Source organism: Semicossyphus pulcher, unplaced genomic scaffold (assembly GCF_022749685.1).
Source record: "Semicossyphus pulcher isolate SPU_LCO1_2020_fin unplaced genomic scaffold, fSemPul1.0.p SCAF_12, whole genome shotgun sequence".
NCBI lineage: Eukaryota > Metazoa > Chordata > Actinopteri > Labriformes > Labridae > Semicossyphus > Semicossyphus pulcher.
In genome coordinates, this window is record NW_027211626.1 from 30,014,500 (window position 1) to 30,031,495 (window position 16,996).

Sequence of the window (16,996 nt, forward strand, 5' to 3'; positions counted from 1 at the left end):
TAAATATGCTATTTGATCAGGACTCCTGGGTCTACACATGGAGTACGGGATCAGTCCATAGAGATATAACCACATGTTGCAGTTTGAGTTTTTTAATCAAAGAATTTGGCAAATAGAATTTAGAGCAGGGCATTTGACAGACAGTATCTCAAATGAAACTTTTGAACACATGCCCAACTATTTAAGAGGAATCTGATACAGTTTCATTCAAGTCTTATTCCCCATTTACACTTGATATCAATAGGCTTTCCCTTTACCGTTTCTTCTCATTTTGAGTTCAAATTGAATATGTAAATGAACTGACCAGAACACGTTGACATTTCAGCAAACATGGAAAACATATCAAGATATATCAAGTTAACGTGTTAATACCAGGTGTTAATGGGATCAATGTCTAGTTAAATTCCTTTACCAATGAAAAACTCCCGAAAAATGACCTACCAACCCAATTCTCCTTTTATTTTGATGATTTTTTTTCTGATTACAGTTTTTAATTTGGATCACACCAAATTTAGATACATTTTTTTGATGCTTTTTAACCTCTTATACACAGATTTTCTGCCTCAAATTCCTAACAAGCTGTACAGCAGACACAACTTGGAAAATTACTTTGCTTTCATCCTTCATGAATGCATGAAAACATATGAAAATATAGATTCTGCATCTGCTTGTTCCAACATTAAAATACTACATGACTTGACTTGATTATTTATTTTTGCTTCAGGCAGCTCATGTCCTCCATACATTGTCCATCTTCAAAAGAATCCTGTCAGCTGAACATCTCCATCTCTTTGTCCATGGCGTCCACATTGTTCTCCTGGCTGTACGTGGCCCATTTGTTGAGCCTACTGTACAGAGGCAGTCCGTTCTTCTCCCTGTAAAGATAGACACCAGTCACTCTGTTCCAGTTAGTGCTACAGATAGGACTAGCACTCTGATGCTCAGCCAGCTGCTCCTTCTCCTCCTTATCTAATACTACAAAGCCAAAGAAGCTCTTAATGTTCTCTGCAGCCAGAAGGCGGGCGTGCACAGCTGCCGTGCGTTGGAAGAGGGTCTTTTCTTGAGCTCGGTACTGTGACCAGTAGTCCTCCTGCTGGTAGCCAAGAGGAGAAGAGCAGCGCTTCGCACACAGCATCAGGAACACTGCCAGAGCCAATCCTGCCACCAGCAGCCAGCCTATGAGCTGAAAAGATGAACAGTCATGAAGTCAACAACTTGTTATGGATCCAAGGCACTGGGTCAGATACATTTGTCTTTGATGTCTGCATATTATTACCTTTGTCTGTTCTACCTGTCTTTACATCTCTCTGAAAAGTTCTGTTTTTAAAACTGTCCGTGTTGTATTTGCAAAGTTCTCAGACAACACCAGAGCTGCATTCAGTACATTAAGGAAGGCTGTTTTATCAAAATTCATCACAAATCTTTTGCAGCAATATTTCAATAATCACTATTAAATGGCAGAGAGGTCATCAGTTTGTCATGGCTACTGCTAATTCATATTCTTTGTTGCATGTTTTTTTCTCTATTGCAAACTGACAGTCACTCATCTCCCTGTCATTACAGAACCTACCATTCCTGTCCTGTCTAAATATGTCCACAGTGTATTCACCCTTTCTGCATCACATCTGTTTACCCACCTGTAACCAAATCTTCAGCAGCTCTGCAATAAATATACCTGTCCCAAAGCTATAGCTCTACCTTATCTTTTTTTTTTCTATTTTCTAGTTTTAGCCTTGAGAGTCCTGTCCTCTAACCCATCTATGTCCATTTTAAGGGCAAGCATATAATAATTATAAGTAGTTAACAGAAAGGATAATACAGCATGGCTACAATGGGAGCACATTAAGTAGTGTTTTACAGAGGATACATCATTTCCTCTTTGTGCTCACTTCATTTCCTCTGCACTTCTCTGGCTGGTAATATTTTGCATTTCTCTTATTGTAAAGAAATCCCCTATGACTCATAACCACCATGTTTAAGTCTGTCCTGGAATACCTTCTGACTTCCTGTTTGTGGCTCTCAGCTCAAAGCACTCTGGGTTCTGAAGATGCAAACTTTTGAAAAAAGCTTAGCTTCTTTGCCTCTTTGGAATTTTTAAAATTGTTTTTGGTCATCAGGTGGTATTGAAAAGGTCTTACTTCTCTAAAATTTTGGTAACATGGAGGAAGTGTGCAGGCTTGTTGTTGTGACTGCCGTGCACATTACGAGATGTGTGTATCACATTAAACTAACTGAATCAAACAAAAACAAAACATAAAGTACACCTCTACCTGAGATTCATATTTCAGTTGGCGCTCAATTTCAGGCCAGAAGCCGCGCAACTCCTCTGGAACACTTTCTTTACATGGTACTTTTGCCATGACCTCTGACCCCTGAATTGAAGGGAATCCCTCCATTGTGGTGGCATTAAAAAACTCACTGAGGGCACATGTGTACGCCTGGCCCTGCAGCAAAGAGATAACCACCCAGGTTAGCGGAGCAACCACAGCTTGACCGATGATGGTTCCCAGCAGTGCAAATACTGCAGCTACAGACATCTTCCGGCATCTTCTGAGACGGCATTCAGACAACACATCCCAGGTGCTCTTGTTCATCATTATTCCTACGAGGAAAAGGGCCAGCGCAGGAACACCGATGGCAGCCAGGCCATAGCGGTAGTTCCTCCCAGAGGAGCATGGACAGTTAAAGGCAAACACATTGTATGCAGTCTGGCTGGCCACAGTGCCTAGAGCGATCAGACCGTTGAAGATCATCACATCTTTACTCTTGAAAAAGAGGGACACAAACTTAAAGTTCTCTGTGACGAGTGCAGCAGCAGCCATGTTGGGAAGATGTCTTTACTGAGAGTATCACTGAAGTGCTGTGAGTTTGCTTCAGAAAAACTTCTGGCTGCAGAGAGAGAGAAAGAAAAACACACAGAGAAAGAAAAAAAATCAGTTTCAAATAAGCACGCTGCTTTGATAACACAGGAAGTACTAAAAATAAATCCTTTCATTTGATTGAAAACAAAGAGACACTGTCAAATGCAGTCATGCAAACTCACGCTCTGGCAGTGTCCTGAGGCGAGAATGAGACTCAGCCTTGATGTTCCATTATAAACATCCAGTAGAACGATATCTCAGGAAAAACTTCAAAAAATATCTTGAGTCCAAAACGATTAAAAAAACATGTAAGACTGAAAAGAGAAATCCCTCCTTTTGCCAACAACTTTGAGTCTGTGTGAGCGGTCTGGGCACCAGTGATGACTCACAGTCAGGAACTACCCTCATGTTTCCTCCCCAGTCGAAAAAAAAAAAAAAAGGCAGTAAGTGAAAACATGTGTTGCAAATCACAGAGCAATATGGCGACCAACAGGGGCAGCACAGGGACCGAGCTGTAATAACACATCACAATGAATCACAGTTCCAGACCCACACATAAGGGAACCTGTAGGCAGGGGTTACCTGACCATAGACACAGCTTGAGGCATCAATAGGGCCATTTGGGGTAGCCTTGCCAGCTTGTCTGCATGTACAATTAGAAGTAAACAGGGAAGGCCCTTTCAACTCTCTGTATGTAATTTTACCTTAAATTCTTTGAAGTGTTTCTGACATCTCTGTTCAGAAGAATGCCACATCTCAGTGTCATTGCAGTAGAAAGACAATTTTTAAAAGGGCATCATAGCCAACATTTGCTGTCCTGTCCGTAGCTGAGGTCTCCTCCTGCTCTCTTAATACAGCTGAATTTAAACTGAATGTTAACTCACATTTTATAATGCACATATTATTGTTTAAGGTAATTAAGAAAAACTCCAGAATAGGTATCATAACGTGGCAAAGACATAGGAACTAATTGTGGATCTGAGGAGGTGACCCCTGTTTCCATCCGATGGGGTCAAATACTTGGGAGTGTACTTGGATAATAAACTAGGCTGGGCCAAGAACACCGAAGCGGTCAACAAGAAGGGCCTGAGCTGGCTCTACTTCCTGAGGAGGCTGTGGTCCTTTAACATCTGCAGGATGATGCTGAGGATGTTCTGTGAGTCTGTGGTGGCTGGTGCTTTCCTGTTTGCTGTTGAGTGCTGGGGCAGCAGGCTGAGGATAGCTGACGCCAACAGACTGAACAAACTTATCTGCAAGGCCAGTTACGCGGTCGGGGTGGAGCTGGACTCTCTGATGGTGGTGTCAGAGAGGAGGATGCTATCCTAGTTGTGTGTTATCTTGGACAATGTCTCCCACCCACTCCGTGATGTGCTGGTTAAGCACAGGAGCACGTTCAGTGACAGACTCATTCCCCTGAGGTGCACCACAGAGCACCACAGGAAGTCATTCCTGCCTGTAGCCATCAAACTCCCTCTGACCCTCTGACACTAAGACACCACATTAAATTGTTCACTGAACTCTTACTGTACATAAGCTGGATAATTGTGCCATAATTAAACTGTGCAATAAGTAAATACTGCCTTATTCTGTTCTTTTGTAAATAACTCTTGTTTGCATCGTAACTCTTATTTAACTTTATTCTGGCAATTATATTTAATTCCGACACTCATATTTAAATCACCATAGATCCAATTCTCAGCATTTATTTCTTGTTTATTGCTTATATAATGCACATATTTGACATATTTCTTACTTCTACTTTTGTGCCATTTATTTCTCCATGCTTCCCTCTGTGTCAGAGCAACTGTAACGCTCAAATTTCCCCCCAGAGAAAAATAAAGTATTTCTGATTCTGATTCTGGTTCTGATATTCAGTAAACAAAACAAAGATACATATTTGGTTAGGAGCTTGACAAAGTTCTTCATGCACAGTCTGCATATACATGTTGCTTTATATAGTAACACAGACATCCATTTTTCATCTCTGTAAAATAAACAATGATGGAAAAACTTGCAAGGTGCAATAAAGACCTGGCAAACCTTAATATTTAATTCCAAATAAAATAATATATATATATATTTGCATAGGGATGAAGGTACGTTTCTGTATTGAATATGTATTTTATTTAAAGTAGACTGTAAAAAGGTACGAGATGCCTCCCTTCTCAATTGAATAGGAGGCAAAACATTTGTAAAGACACTACAGATTGATTTTGGGCAAAAACTTACCTGAGAAATCATGTCCCTCAAATTGTGTTTGTAGTTTTAATATAACAGCTCTTGTGAGTGAATGAGGATAATTTGATAGGTAATTGATGGCCAAGAAAGTCACAATGTAAAAAAAAAAATGAGTACCACGAATCTCTTTAACACCTCCCCTGAAAATACAATACTAAGTGCTGTTGTTTATTAGGATCTTAACCTTTTGGTCTTAGAGGTTCCAAAATCAAAGGCCTGTAAATAAACTTTCTTCTTAATCCTTTACAATGGTTGCTTTCATGAAATATATTTTTTAGATAAGGGAAGAGAAGATGCTGCAGAAATGCAGCTTTTTTTTAAAATAAAGAAATGTGACCAAAAATAGAAAGATCTCTGTTTACACACCTCTCTAAACTTGTAATATGACCTTATTCTTTGTCTCAGGATTTTACACCAGTTTCAGCAATGATAGGCTACTGTATGCTGCCACAAGATGGCAGTATTCTAAAGCTAATGATTCACAATTTCTCAAATTCAGTTGTAGAAGCTTTGGAAAATAAATCTATTGTATAATCTGAATAGCTTTAAGAACCTGCCCAACATATTTCAAAAATAAGGGTGCGTCCTCTGCCAGCTGACTAGCTATTATTAAAACTAAAATGCTTGATATCTGAATTCATGATAAAACATGACAGCATTTCCGCTGCAACTAAGAACAGCGAGGGTTTTTTTATTCTTACAGGTTTGTCTTCATATTTACAGATGATGTACACTTTTATAGTTTGAGTAAAAATTTGAATCTCTATATACTACAAGAGACTCTAACTAAAGATTTGTTTTTGTTTTTTACACATTAACTAATCTGATTACACACACTCTGAATTTGAATACACAAATGCAGAATCCTGTTTACACACAAATCACAACTTAAGACTTACACAGATTGAGATACAGGTAAACAACTCTCCACTTAGATAGTTTTGCTACCATTATAGCCTCATACACCTATTTCTGGAAAAGATGGTTACCAATGAATGTAATCCAGGCAGCAATTATGTTTTAAAACATAAATGGAAATATAAATTACAAGTAGGCCTACAAGAAATAGTTATATTATGACAAGTACAAGTACAAAGGTGTACAATGTACATTATAACATTTCACAAGAAATAAAGCCATTGAATAAAAGTATGAAAATAACACATGTTTAGCTTATTTTTAATTAATAAAATTGTCACATACTATTAAACTGTTTACAGGTTCCAATTGTCCTTTAGGGATCGTCTTCCAGATAAAAAAAAACATACATTTCTATTACTATCTCTAGAGGGGTGTGTTAATTATATTAACGTGTACAAGTGCACCTCCAGCTATAACTTCAGGTTGTAAAGTGTATCTTTTTAAACCCCACTGTATGAAGGGACTTCTTTAACCACTGAACCAGGCAAAAATATGCCTTTTCCCCCCTAAAAAACAAAAGACACAACACTGATAGCTGTATTAAAGAAAGCATCACGTTCAGACTCTTATTTTTAAAAGAAGGACCGGAAGTTGTTTTAGGTGATTTGTTGGTGTGATCAGGACAGACACGACCTGAACGAGCAAGTGCAGCTTCTGATCATTCATCAATAACAGCAACCATTAATAAACAGAAATGATCTCAGTGTTATTGCACGTGACAACACAGACTGAGGGGGATCAAAACGAGGCTTAGCAAGATGTGACGTAAAAGTTGTAGAGATCGTCTGTTGCACGTGAAGTGTCACTCTTTTCAGAATTTCCTTTTTTTTTGCCGCCCGTCTATGTTTTTATTTTAAACTTTTTTCCCCAAATATTTTTGTTTATATTTTTTAAAGGATTAATAAAATGTGAATTCAAACAGTTAAAATCAAACAATATACCTTTTCGCAGTCCTTGTATTTGTATTTATTTATCATTATTTCCGGATTAGGAAAAGGATTAGCCTAATACGATTAAAATAAACGTAAATGATTTCCACCCTCACATATATAGTTTTGTAATTAATTAAATTAAAATAATTAGTAGTTTTATAATCTGTTTAACAATATTTGTTACCGGTGTACAGTCACTGATCACATCCCTCACTGACGTAAAGTCTGTCCTCTCTTTGGTCCCGGAAAACAGGTTGAAGTGAGCCCTCTCTCCTTTCATCTCCTCTTCTCTCTGGTTCTCATAGTAACTGTCACCTGCAGAAACACACCGGGACTCATCGAGCTCACACCGACCGAAAGACCGACTCCCCTGTCCGGCGCCTGTATACCGACCTCCCGCTCCGTCGCTTCGCATCCGACCTCTCAGCTGCTGATCAAACCCAATCAATAAATACAGGGATCGATCGAATCCAATGTCCGCCGCGGTGAATCACAACCGGCGCGTGGCCTGCGGCTGGATCAGAGGCATCGGAGCAGCTAATGATGACATCACCGTGTGAAAGTGCCGATCCTCCCTGCGTGAGCTGATCGATCCTTTATCAGGTTCATATGCTTAATAAACCATCTATCAGAGGCCAATGCAGGATGGAGTAGTTGTTTAGTCCGATCAGTTGATCGGTTCCAGCTCCTGCTCATAACACTTTAATTAATTGACAATTAATTGATAATTGATTAGCTCTGGTGTGCGTGCGTATGAAACATATTGATCAATCATCTGAAACTGATCAGCTGACCCGTCCCATCATGGTCAGCACATGTTGATAACTGATAGACAATTGACTGCCTTCCTTCACAGTCTGGATTACTACAGGGGCCAACTCTATTGATCACGGAGAGAAACTGATCAACAATTGATCTCCTCCTCTCCTATGTCGTTTATCAATGTGATCAATGATAAAGTAATTGACAACCACCACAGATGCAGTCTATACTCTTTCCTTACTCTTTCTACAATAGATATTAGTCTCATAACAGAGAAGGGTGACGTTTCCAGACTACTGGGACTGGGAACTTGGGGCAACAGCTAACCTCATCTAACTACACCCCCAGCACCTCTAAAGCTCACTGATTGACGTGTTTTATATGTTAGTTTCAACACAAACTGATGTGTAAAAGCAAGATTTTGTAGTGTCAGGGGTAGTCTTTAAGTATTTCCCGTTGAATGACAGCTAGGTGCAGTGAATGTCTTGAGTGTTGTTGTTGCTACCAGTTTGCTAGGCAACCCATGTCTTCAAGAAGTAGTAATTTTCCTATCTACATTTTTGTGTATAACATTTCTATTATGGTTGTAAAGTGACAGGCGTAGCAACAGTAACTATGGAGGGGTGGGACTTTGAAGATGATTAAAGATGATAATTTTATAATCTAAATTATCTGATATTTCTCCACCCAGATGCTCAGAGTCTTCAGCTGGTGCTGTCTGTGTTAATATAACACTCACAAACTTTACTTTTATTAATATAAAAAGTTTTAATTCTAACAAGCTAATGGTTGTTTGATTTACAGCAATTCTCAATGAGAGTTAGTGAATAATCACAGAAGCTAGTGAAAAAAAGACTGGACATGAAGTGATATCACGACAGCTTATGGTTACATTTCCTGGAACATTAATAGGAGAGCTCAGTTCAGTACCTGGCTTTTGGATTTGTCTTTTATCCTTTTCAGTGTCTGACACCTTGTTTTTTCCCTTCTTGTATCTCCAGTTGTCCAGTGTTCCCAGTGCTCCCAGTCCTGTCCAGGATGCTGCCGGCCTCCATCCAGATCACGGGGGAGCTGCTGTCGGCGGCTGAGGTTCAGGATATCTGTGAGAGTCTGAAGGAGGACAGCGTTCGGCTGCTGTCTGTCCGCGGCTGCCAGCTATCGGACCGTGACTTTGGTCGTGTCTGCCGGAGCGTCGCAGAGTCACACTCTCTCGCTCAGCTAAACCTCAACCTGGGCGTTGTCTCCAGCATCAGCCGGACACGACACCTAGCTGATGCCCTGAAGACCAACCGGTCCCTGCAGACCCTGTTGTAAGTATAGACAACTGTTTGTTTTACGACTTCTAAATAAACCAAAAACTCTTCTCAATGGCAATTTATAAAAGTGCTACTCACAATGTGAGTGTTTTGTAAGATGCCGTCTCTGCCCCCTCCAGTCTCCATGGCAGCCCACTGTTGGACGCTGGCCTGGTAACCTTGAACTCTGCCCTGTCGACCCACCCTACGCTGGTCTGTCTGGATCTGGGAGACTGCATGCTCGGAGATGAGGCGCTGGCTCTGATCTGTGGGATGCTGCCGCCTGATGGAGCAAAGTCAGGTAACAAACACCTGAAAAACACTAGGTTTAGATCTGACTTTCAAACATGTTTCTACTCTCTCCCTGAGTGGATCCCGGCTATACAAGGTATTTGGGAAAAAAATCTTCAAAACTACTACAACTCTACAACAACATGAACACCACCTTGTATTACTGTCGTACACTATAGATCCTCCTCCCATAAACACTCAACACATAAAAACCACACAGTCATCCCATGGTGACCTTGAACAAACTACCAACAACCCACAGCAACACAATGACCCCGGTAGCAATTGTTGGTATGTAGGTGTGCAACCTCTCTAAGGGCCTTGGAATTCACTCTTGACATCCTAGCAACATCCTGACATCTAACAAGAACAAAGAGATAAAAAACAGTATTGATAAATGAAGTAATAGAAATATTGTGCCTACAGGTGAAGTGAATCCACCATCTGTCACATCCCCAACATATTACACGACTGCAGTTACCTGAAAGTACACCTGTTACCTTCAGTAACCCGCCTGACACACGTTTTCACTGTTGACCAATAACAGACTGGGTAACAGCTGTGTCACAAGAGCTGTGTTTAGGGAACATTGAAAAGTTGAAAACCATGTTTTCACAGTAGTCCATATAAATGAGACTGTAACTGAGCAGCCAGTCTGATGAAACGTCTGCAGTCTAAGGGAACTGGACAGCTATTCAATAAAGCGCAGAGGACGTTGTTACTCCCGGGACTCTGTTATTTCAGGCTCAGATAACCTGAATTCATCAGCTCGGATGTCCACATACTGCCACCACACGCTGAAGGAATCAGGAGGATTGAACTCTTTACTTTCAAATCATTAGGAGGAGATAGTTACATTATAAACATTAGGATAAAAAAAAAAGATTTTATTCATCACTGAGTTTAAACAGACCTCTGGTCACACAAATAAATATAAAAGATCAAATTTTCTGAATTTAACGGATATAAAGTTTACTATCTCCTAAACTCTGTTGTTGTTCTTGGACAGAGGCGTAGGGAATTAATAATATAGGTCAGGCATTAAGTGAAAGGTTTTTTCCACTGAAAGAAAAAGTCAATATTCTTAAGTGTAGATGTGTTTCTGGATGTCTGCAGGTCTGAAGGAGCTGACTCTAAGTGCTAACCCAGGAATCAGCTCCAAAGGCTGGGCTCGACTCGCCATTGCCGTGGCTCACAGCTCACAGCTTCGGGTGCTCAACCTGGACTACAACCCACTGGGTAACAGCACCACTTCAGTACTGCAACACGTTTATACAACACTAATGATACAGTGAAGCTACACTTTTACATTTTAGGGATACAATCTGTCTTTTGTAAAGGTAAGGGTTGGTATGGGGTTAGATAATAATATTGCATTAAGTCCCTGAGTAATGACTGTCAGTCAATGTAATGTACTCCTTTGACATAAACAACAAATGTGTCAATGGATTCTCAGAGAGGAATCAACATTTTTGTTTTTTCTTGAAAATATTAGTTAGTTAGTTAGTTCATAAATTATTAACAAATCAATATTTAGATCTATGTGTTCCAGGATCTGCTGTCAGCAGCTGTTAGCTAAGCCTCATGGTTAGTTACATCATGGTTTACAGGGTGGAGTTTAGCATCACTTAATCAAAGCAGGTTACAGCTCAGAAATTAGTTATGACGCAGAGATAAAATGTGACTTTATATTTACAGCCTCTATCTGCCAGGTGTAACAGTTGTGTAGCTAACTAACAGGGTTTACATTAGAATGCTAATGTCTAAGCTGTTTAGAGTGAGGAGCATCTCAGTATGGAAGATATGATTGAATTAACACAAAAAACTACATAAAGACTCCAAAACAGTCATGTTTTGAAGTTGTGCTAGCTTGTGATGCTACAGTGACTTCCTGTTTACGTAGCTGGTTGCTCCTGATTGGACAGAGGTCTAACGTCTTCTGATGTTTCTTGAAAACAGATTACAAAAGTCTACTAGCTAAGGCTTTTGTTCAATAATAATGTTGCAACCTGTTTTAAAACATATCTAGTTTGAAACTAGGTAGTAGTTTTGAGGGCTCTGGTTCTGTGTCAAGGTGATCGGATCGCTGGGATGCTAGCAGTTGCCGTGGCATCCAGCAGAACTCTGGAGGTGCTGGACCTGGAAGGAACTGGATTGACCAACCAGTCAGCACAGGTTGACCAGTCACACTGCACATCTCTCTTCCCCTTCTCCTTCTATTTCTACATGTCACTATTCCTCTGTTTCATCATCAGTTTCAATGTGGTGTTCTCAGTATTCAGTCATTCAGGTGTGTGTCCAGAAGGGGGAGACATTGATCTGACAATCCTACAACACTGATACCAAACAGACATGTTTTAATTTTTTATATTTCTGATCCTGGTTTATTGATAATAACTGGTATCATGAAGGTATCATCTCACTTACATAATAATTGAATCTTTGATACAGTATGATTGACTTTATTTAAATCTCAATGTTCACTGAATTTAGATATTTTAAGAATTTATATTGTGTCTCAAATATTTTAATCAAGGAGCCCCTATAGTGTGATGTGTACATTTTAATATATAAACAAGCTGCAGTTCACTGCTTGATTTCCACAGTGCTGATATACAGTACAGTTTAGTTGTGAACGTGACATTAGCTCATCTTTCTGACTAATCAGCTGTCAGTTTCAGATGTAAAGCTTCATGTTACCAAACTTGAAGGCAGAACTGTGAGTGTGAAGGAGACAAGAAACATAAATCCAGTCGGTCCTAACAGAGACAAAAGAACACTCTGTGATTGCTATTTTGTTGTGTTTTGAGTCAGAGTGACAAAGTAAACAGTCCATTCTACTTGTGTTTCTAAAGCTAGAATGGTTTTAGGAATCGATCTTTGTCTCGCAACTCAACAGCAGAACAGACAGTCATTTGCTGAAATGATCTTATCTGTGAAAGCCTGCCTGCTGTGATCTGATTAAAGTGAGTTTATCAGTAAAGTCTGGCACCTGAAAGAGATCTGAACTGTTCCAGGTTGCCTTGTGACAGTCTACCAACAGTCTGTTAAGTCTTTACCGCCAACTTTATCCAGACAAAAATGTAATTTAAAAATATCACAGGGAGCAGAACCAGCAGCTCTGTTTTGTGTGACTGCACCTGGTCTAATAATCCTTCCAGCTGTGAGGTAGCTTTGTAATATAGTAGCATGTTACATCACAGCTGGTTGAGGCCACTGCTGCCATGCCACATGTGCTTCTGAGTTACTCTTTAATGTTTTAACCATTTTGTATTAATAAAGTTTAGTGTGATGTTTTGAATGCAGGTGTTCTTGGACATGGTAGAGAACTACCCGACCAGTCTGCGTGTTCTGGTCCTGGCAGAAAACGACATCAGTCCTGAGCTGCAGCAGCAGATCTGTGACCTGCTTTCTGAAGGAGAGGACGATGACGACAGAGAAGCCCCGCCCCTCCAGTCCGGTCCAGCCTCAAGCAGCGCCCTGCTTCCAATCAGAGACAAGTACCAGCCAATCAGAGACAAGTACCAGCCTCCCGCCTGGCTTCCACACAGCAGTAAGGGCTGAACACTCTCCCTGTCCTCATCTCTAGACTGACCAACCTTACTCTCCATACTGTTCCCTCAAAGACAGCAGGATTGGTTCAGACTGCACAAAACATGTGGGCCTATAGAACCAGTACTGAAGTATTGAACTAAGGTTACCTTTCAATATATAATACTGGTTCTGCTGATACTGTTTATCATAGTGGCTCCACTGGTGCAAGAGCCAATACTGGTTCTATTGGTTTGGTGTGCCATACTGGTTCTATTGGTATTGTTTACCTTACTGGCTGTACTGGTGTAAGATACATACATATGATACTGTCTATCACTGGTTCTACTGGTACAGCGTAACATATTGGTTCTACTTGCCTCGTTCCATTCTGGTGTCAGTGGTCTAGTTTTACATGAACTAATACTATTTCCACATCAGCTTGGTCATGTCCCAGTTCAGCCCAGTATGACCCTGGTCTGTCCGAGCTGTGCCCAGTATTAGCCTAGTCTGTCACATATACATTTTGGCCGGATTCTGTTTCACTTGACCTAGTATAACTGGTTATGTCCAAGTCGATCCATAATGACCCTGTCTGTCCCACCGGACCCAGCTTTAGCCTGGTTCTGTCCCAGTTGTTCTCTGGTTCTAGGTGTCCTCAGTGACAGTAGGATGTTTTGTGTTCTGTATAATAGAGGTCTAAATGTGAATCTGGTTAAACTGTTCATCTATTTCCAGGTAGTAAAGAATATATTCTGTATTCTCATTCCTATAAATGAATAATCAATGATGCTCTTCTTCTGTGGTTGCTCTGTGATTCCATGCAGCTAAGTGGGCTAAAGATATGGTCTAGGTCCTGGTTTAGAGCAGGTTACAGAACTGAATATATTGTCCTTATGTCCTGTCAATTCAGCATTTAAAACTGCAAAACTGGTGAAATCAGTATTCTGATAAACTCTGTGTAAAACAAAATGGAGGGAGTTTGTTGTAGCTCATTAGCTGGTCAGAGAGTGAGCTGTTCCTCAACAGAGACAGGGTTTATGTACAGTTAGACAGAGAGACATCAAACAGCTACATCTTTAAACTGTGATCAATGTTAGCATCCAAGCTAGCTAGCTAGCATACTGTAAGGTCTTTCTCTCCCCTATATCTCTTTCATAACACATAGTGGCATACTTGGCTGTTTGGGGAGCAGGGGCAAAAAAAAATACAAAGGACACAAGCTGTATGCCACGGGGCACCAGAGCACACAAAGTTGAGAGGCGAAACAGTGCAAGGAGAAACCAAACTGTAAGCAAATACTGCTAACATGCTGACCTGCACGTCAGTTACAATACCTGCACTCTATTCCTACTGGCCTTTTGTGTTTTGGAATGGTTATTTTTCCTTTTAATAAAAAAGGTATTAAAGAGGAGAAACAAAAGCAAGAAGCTTGGTAAGGGTTATTTAGCATGCTTGTAGGTTTAGCTTGATTTCTAACTGTGCTGCTGATAGCTGTACCAATATGAAGTCCAACAGTCTAACCGTGTGAAAATCCTTTCTCTATCGAGGAGCAGTTTGTACTCTGGCAGAAGAGCTTTAATAAAACTGCATGGTAACACACTGTTATAAAGCTTAAATTACTTCCTTCGTTTTTTTAACAGGACAGCTCACTGTAGTTCAATAATGTTGAACACTTCTTAAAGATTTAATTTTAATGAATGAATACAGAGGAAACACTGAATCTTCTTGATTTGTCAATGTACTAGAAATAATGTGAATTCAAAAGGTGTAAAATTCAGTTTTAAGATTGATTTCCTTTAACCTAATGGATAGAACTTCAGTAACTCTTTCTTGTTGGAACTAAGATGTTTGATACTAATATCATGTCTGAAGCTACAGCCAGAAGCTGATTAGCCACCTACCAGCATCTATAAAACTCATAACAAATATAACTTTTTTTTAAATTTACTTTGGTATAACAGCAGAAGCTCCAAATTTTCTTTCAACTTTGTTTTTAAAATATAATAGCCTGCTGAACATTGGTTGTGATGGATTATCTCTATGCCGGCTATTTAAACAGTAATTATCTGAAACCAGTGAAACTCTGGTGAAAGGAAATTAATCTAATAACTGAACATTAGTTTAAAAAAAAAGATCAGACTTGGAGGTCTGTTCATTTAAATCTGGTGTGAAGCTCTAAATGTGTCGTTCTTTAACCCTACAGACTCCAGCCCCCAGATGGTCTTGCTGACATCAGGTCTAGGTGAGAGCTTATTGGCTGAGACTGAGATGTGACCCCTCCCACAAACACACCCACATCCTGTCAAACTATATTTCACCTTATTTTATTTTCATTTGTCTGATTTGAATGTTCCTGGTTTGTTTCTTTGCACTGCACTTCTCTTGGTTGTTAGATCACCTGATAGCTAGCAGCCAATCACATGCTCTGCATGGTTTGATGTAGCACCTGTACATAGAACGGAGTGAGTGTCGGCACAAAACCTTAACACACCAAGTGACTTTTAGACAGGTGTATGTTCAGCGGATGTACAGTGTGTTTCTGATGAATGTACGTTCTGATGGTTTGTTCTGCTGCTCTGATGTCCCAATAATAAACAGTTTACAGCTTCGTAAGAAATGTTGAGTCTCATTCATTATTTGCTGTCACTTATCAAACTAGCTCTGCTAAAGACGTTAGCTAAAGCACAATATGAAAGTGGTGGACTATTTTTAAGGAATTGCAAAGATAATGCAACATAATTAACAGCTAAATATGAGTGAACTGTCGTAATGAAGTAGTTAAACATTAAGGGACAAAGCATTGGAAAATGTGTTATTTTAGCTTTCTGTCCATTTGCAGTTTGTTTTAGAAGTATTGTGTTTTAAGTTAATTATTCTAGCTAAGGCAGTGGCTAACACAGCTAGCTTTAACTTAGCATAACTCTCGACCTAAAAATTGCAAATGTCCCATACACAAATATAATTTATAACATTTTTAAATAAAAAATGTAATATAAATTAAGTATGATGTTGTTGTTGTTTTTTTACATATTTTAAATGATGTTAACAAGTCTTAACTCAAGCTCTATATTTTGACTTTGTAAAACAGTGTTACTTCACTGTTGGGCAAACATTCACAAATCTTCTTCCATATAAAAAATTTAAATATGATATCTACAGTCAAAGAGGCAGGGTACACCAGGACTCAATCAAAGGGCTGATATGTAGAGACAAACAACCATTCATGCTAGTTAAATTTAGTAATCTCTAGCTTTTGGACCAGGGGGGTACAACGGGGTACCCAGAGGAAACCCACGAATGCGCGGGAGAGAACATGCAAACCCCATACAGAAAGGCCCCGTACGTCCGAACCAGAAACCTTTCAGCTGTGAGGCGACAGTGCTAACAGCTGCACCACCAGGCAGCTCTGCTTTAAATTGTTTAAGTTTTAAAATGTTTTGAGGAAAATATCAGTTTCTTTCTAGGATAATAAATAATCATCATTAAGGTTAAAACCATTAAGCTACTCGTGTGTTTCTATGACAGGTGCAGTTGTCAGATTGTCACTGTAGTAAAGCAGTGTAGAGGAATGATGGAGATCTATAATGCTGCATTTTTCCAACTGTCAGTCATATTTTCAGCCTGCAGGTGATATAAGTCTGAATAGAAATGAGGAAGCAGCTTTGTGATCAGATCCCTGTCGCCGCTGCCGGTAACTCCATCTCCTCGTTCCTGATGAAGCTGCAGGAACTGACTGTGGCTTCAGGTTATTCTGGGCTGTCTGACTTCCTGTAGTGATCAGGTGTCAAGCGGCGGGCTGGGGTTTGGTCATGGTTTGGCAGTTTGATGAGCTGACTGTCGACCCCAAGAACCAGTGGAGAATTATGATAGAGAAACTGCATCTCAAAGGAAAATGCTACAGAGAAAGGTGAAATAACACCTTCAATACATTCAGAACACACAGTCTGACAATCTAGCAAGGCTGTGCATTTTAGACTTCATTAAGAAGATCCACGAATAATTTTACAAAATATATAATACAACTTCAGGTCTTTAAGTCATAACAGAGTATTTGTACAATGTCGTATTACTACTTACAGGTACAAGATCTAAGTACTTCTTCTATAGTACCTATAAATGAGCTTCAAATACAGAAAATGTGCAAATTTAAAAAACAGCACAA

At 39.8% G+C, this 16,996-nt stretch overlaps 2 protein-coding genes across 2 annotated transcripts; one reads left to right on the forward strand and one right to left on the reverse strand.

Annotated features, from left to right (window-relative positions):
- Positions 1-324: 324 nt before the first annotated feature.
- Positions 325-3,179, reverse strand: LOC138588912 (calcium homeostasis modulator protein 2-like). The gene is made up of 3 exons (XM_069659164.1): positions 3,044-3,179; positions 2,271-2,889; positions 325-1,183 (listed from the first exon to the last, which is right to left on the reverse strand). Exons 2-3 carry the CDS (start codon positions 2,820-2,822, stop codon positions 770-772), a joined length of 966 nt encoding a protein of 321 aa, XP_069515265.1. The 5' UTR covers positions 2,823-2,889; positions 3,044-3,179; the 3' UTR covers positions 325-769.
- Positions 3,180-7,414: 4,235 nt separating this feature from the next.
- lrrc73 (leucine rich repeat containing 73) lies at positions 7,415-15,424 on the forward strand. The gene is made up of 7 exons (XM_069658906.1): positions 7,415-7,555; positions 8,716-9,024; positions 9,150-9,310; positions 10,417-10,539; positions 11,375-11,475; positions 12,607-12,853; positions 15,038-15,424. Exons 2-7 carry the CDS (start codon positions 8,753-8,755, stop codon positions 15,106-15,108), a joined length of 975 nt encoding a protein of 324 aa, XP_069515007.1. The 5' UTR covers positions 7,415-7,555; positions 8,716-8,752; the 3' UTR covers positions 15,109-15,424.
- The last annotated feature ends 1,572 nt before the right edge of the window (positions 15,425-16,996 follow it).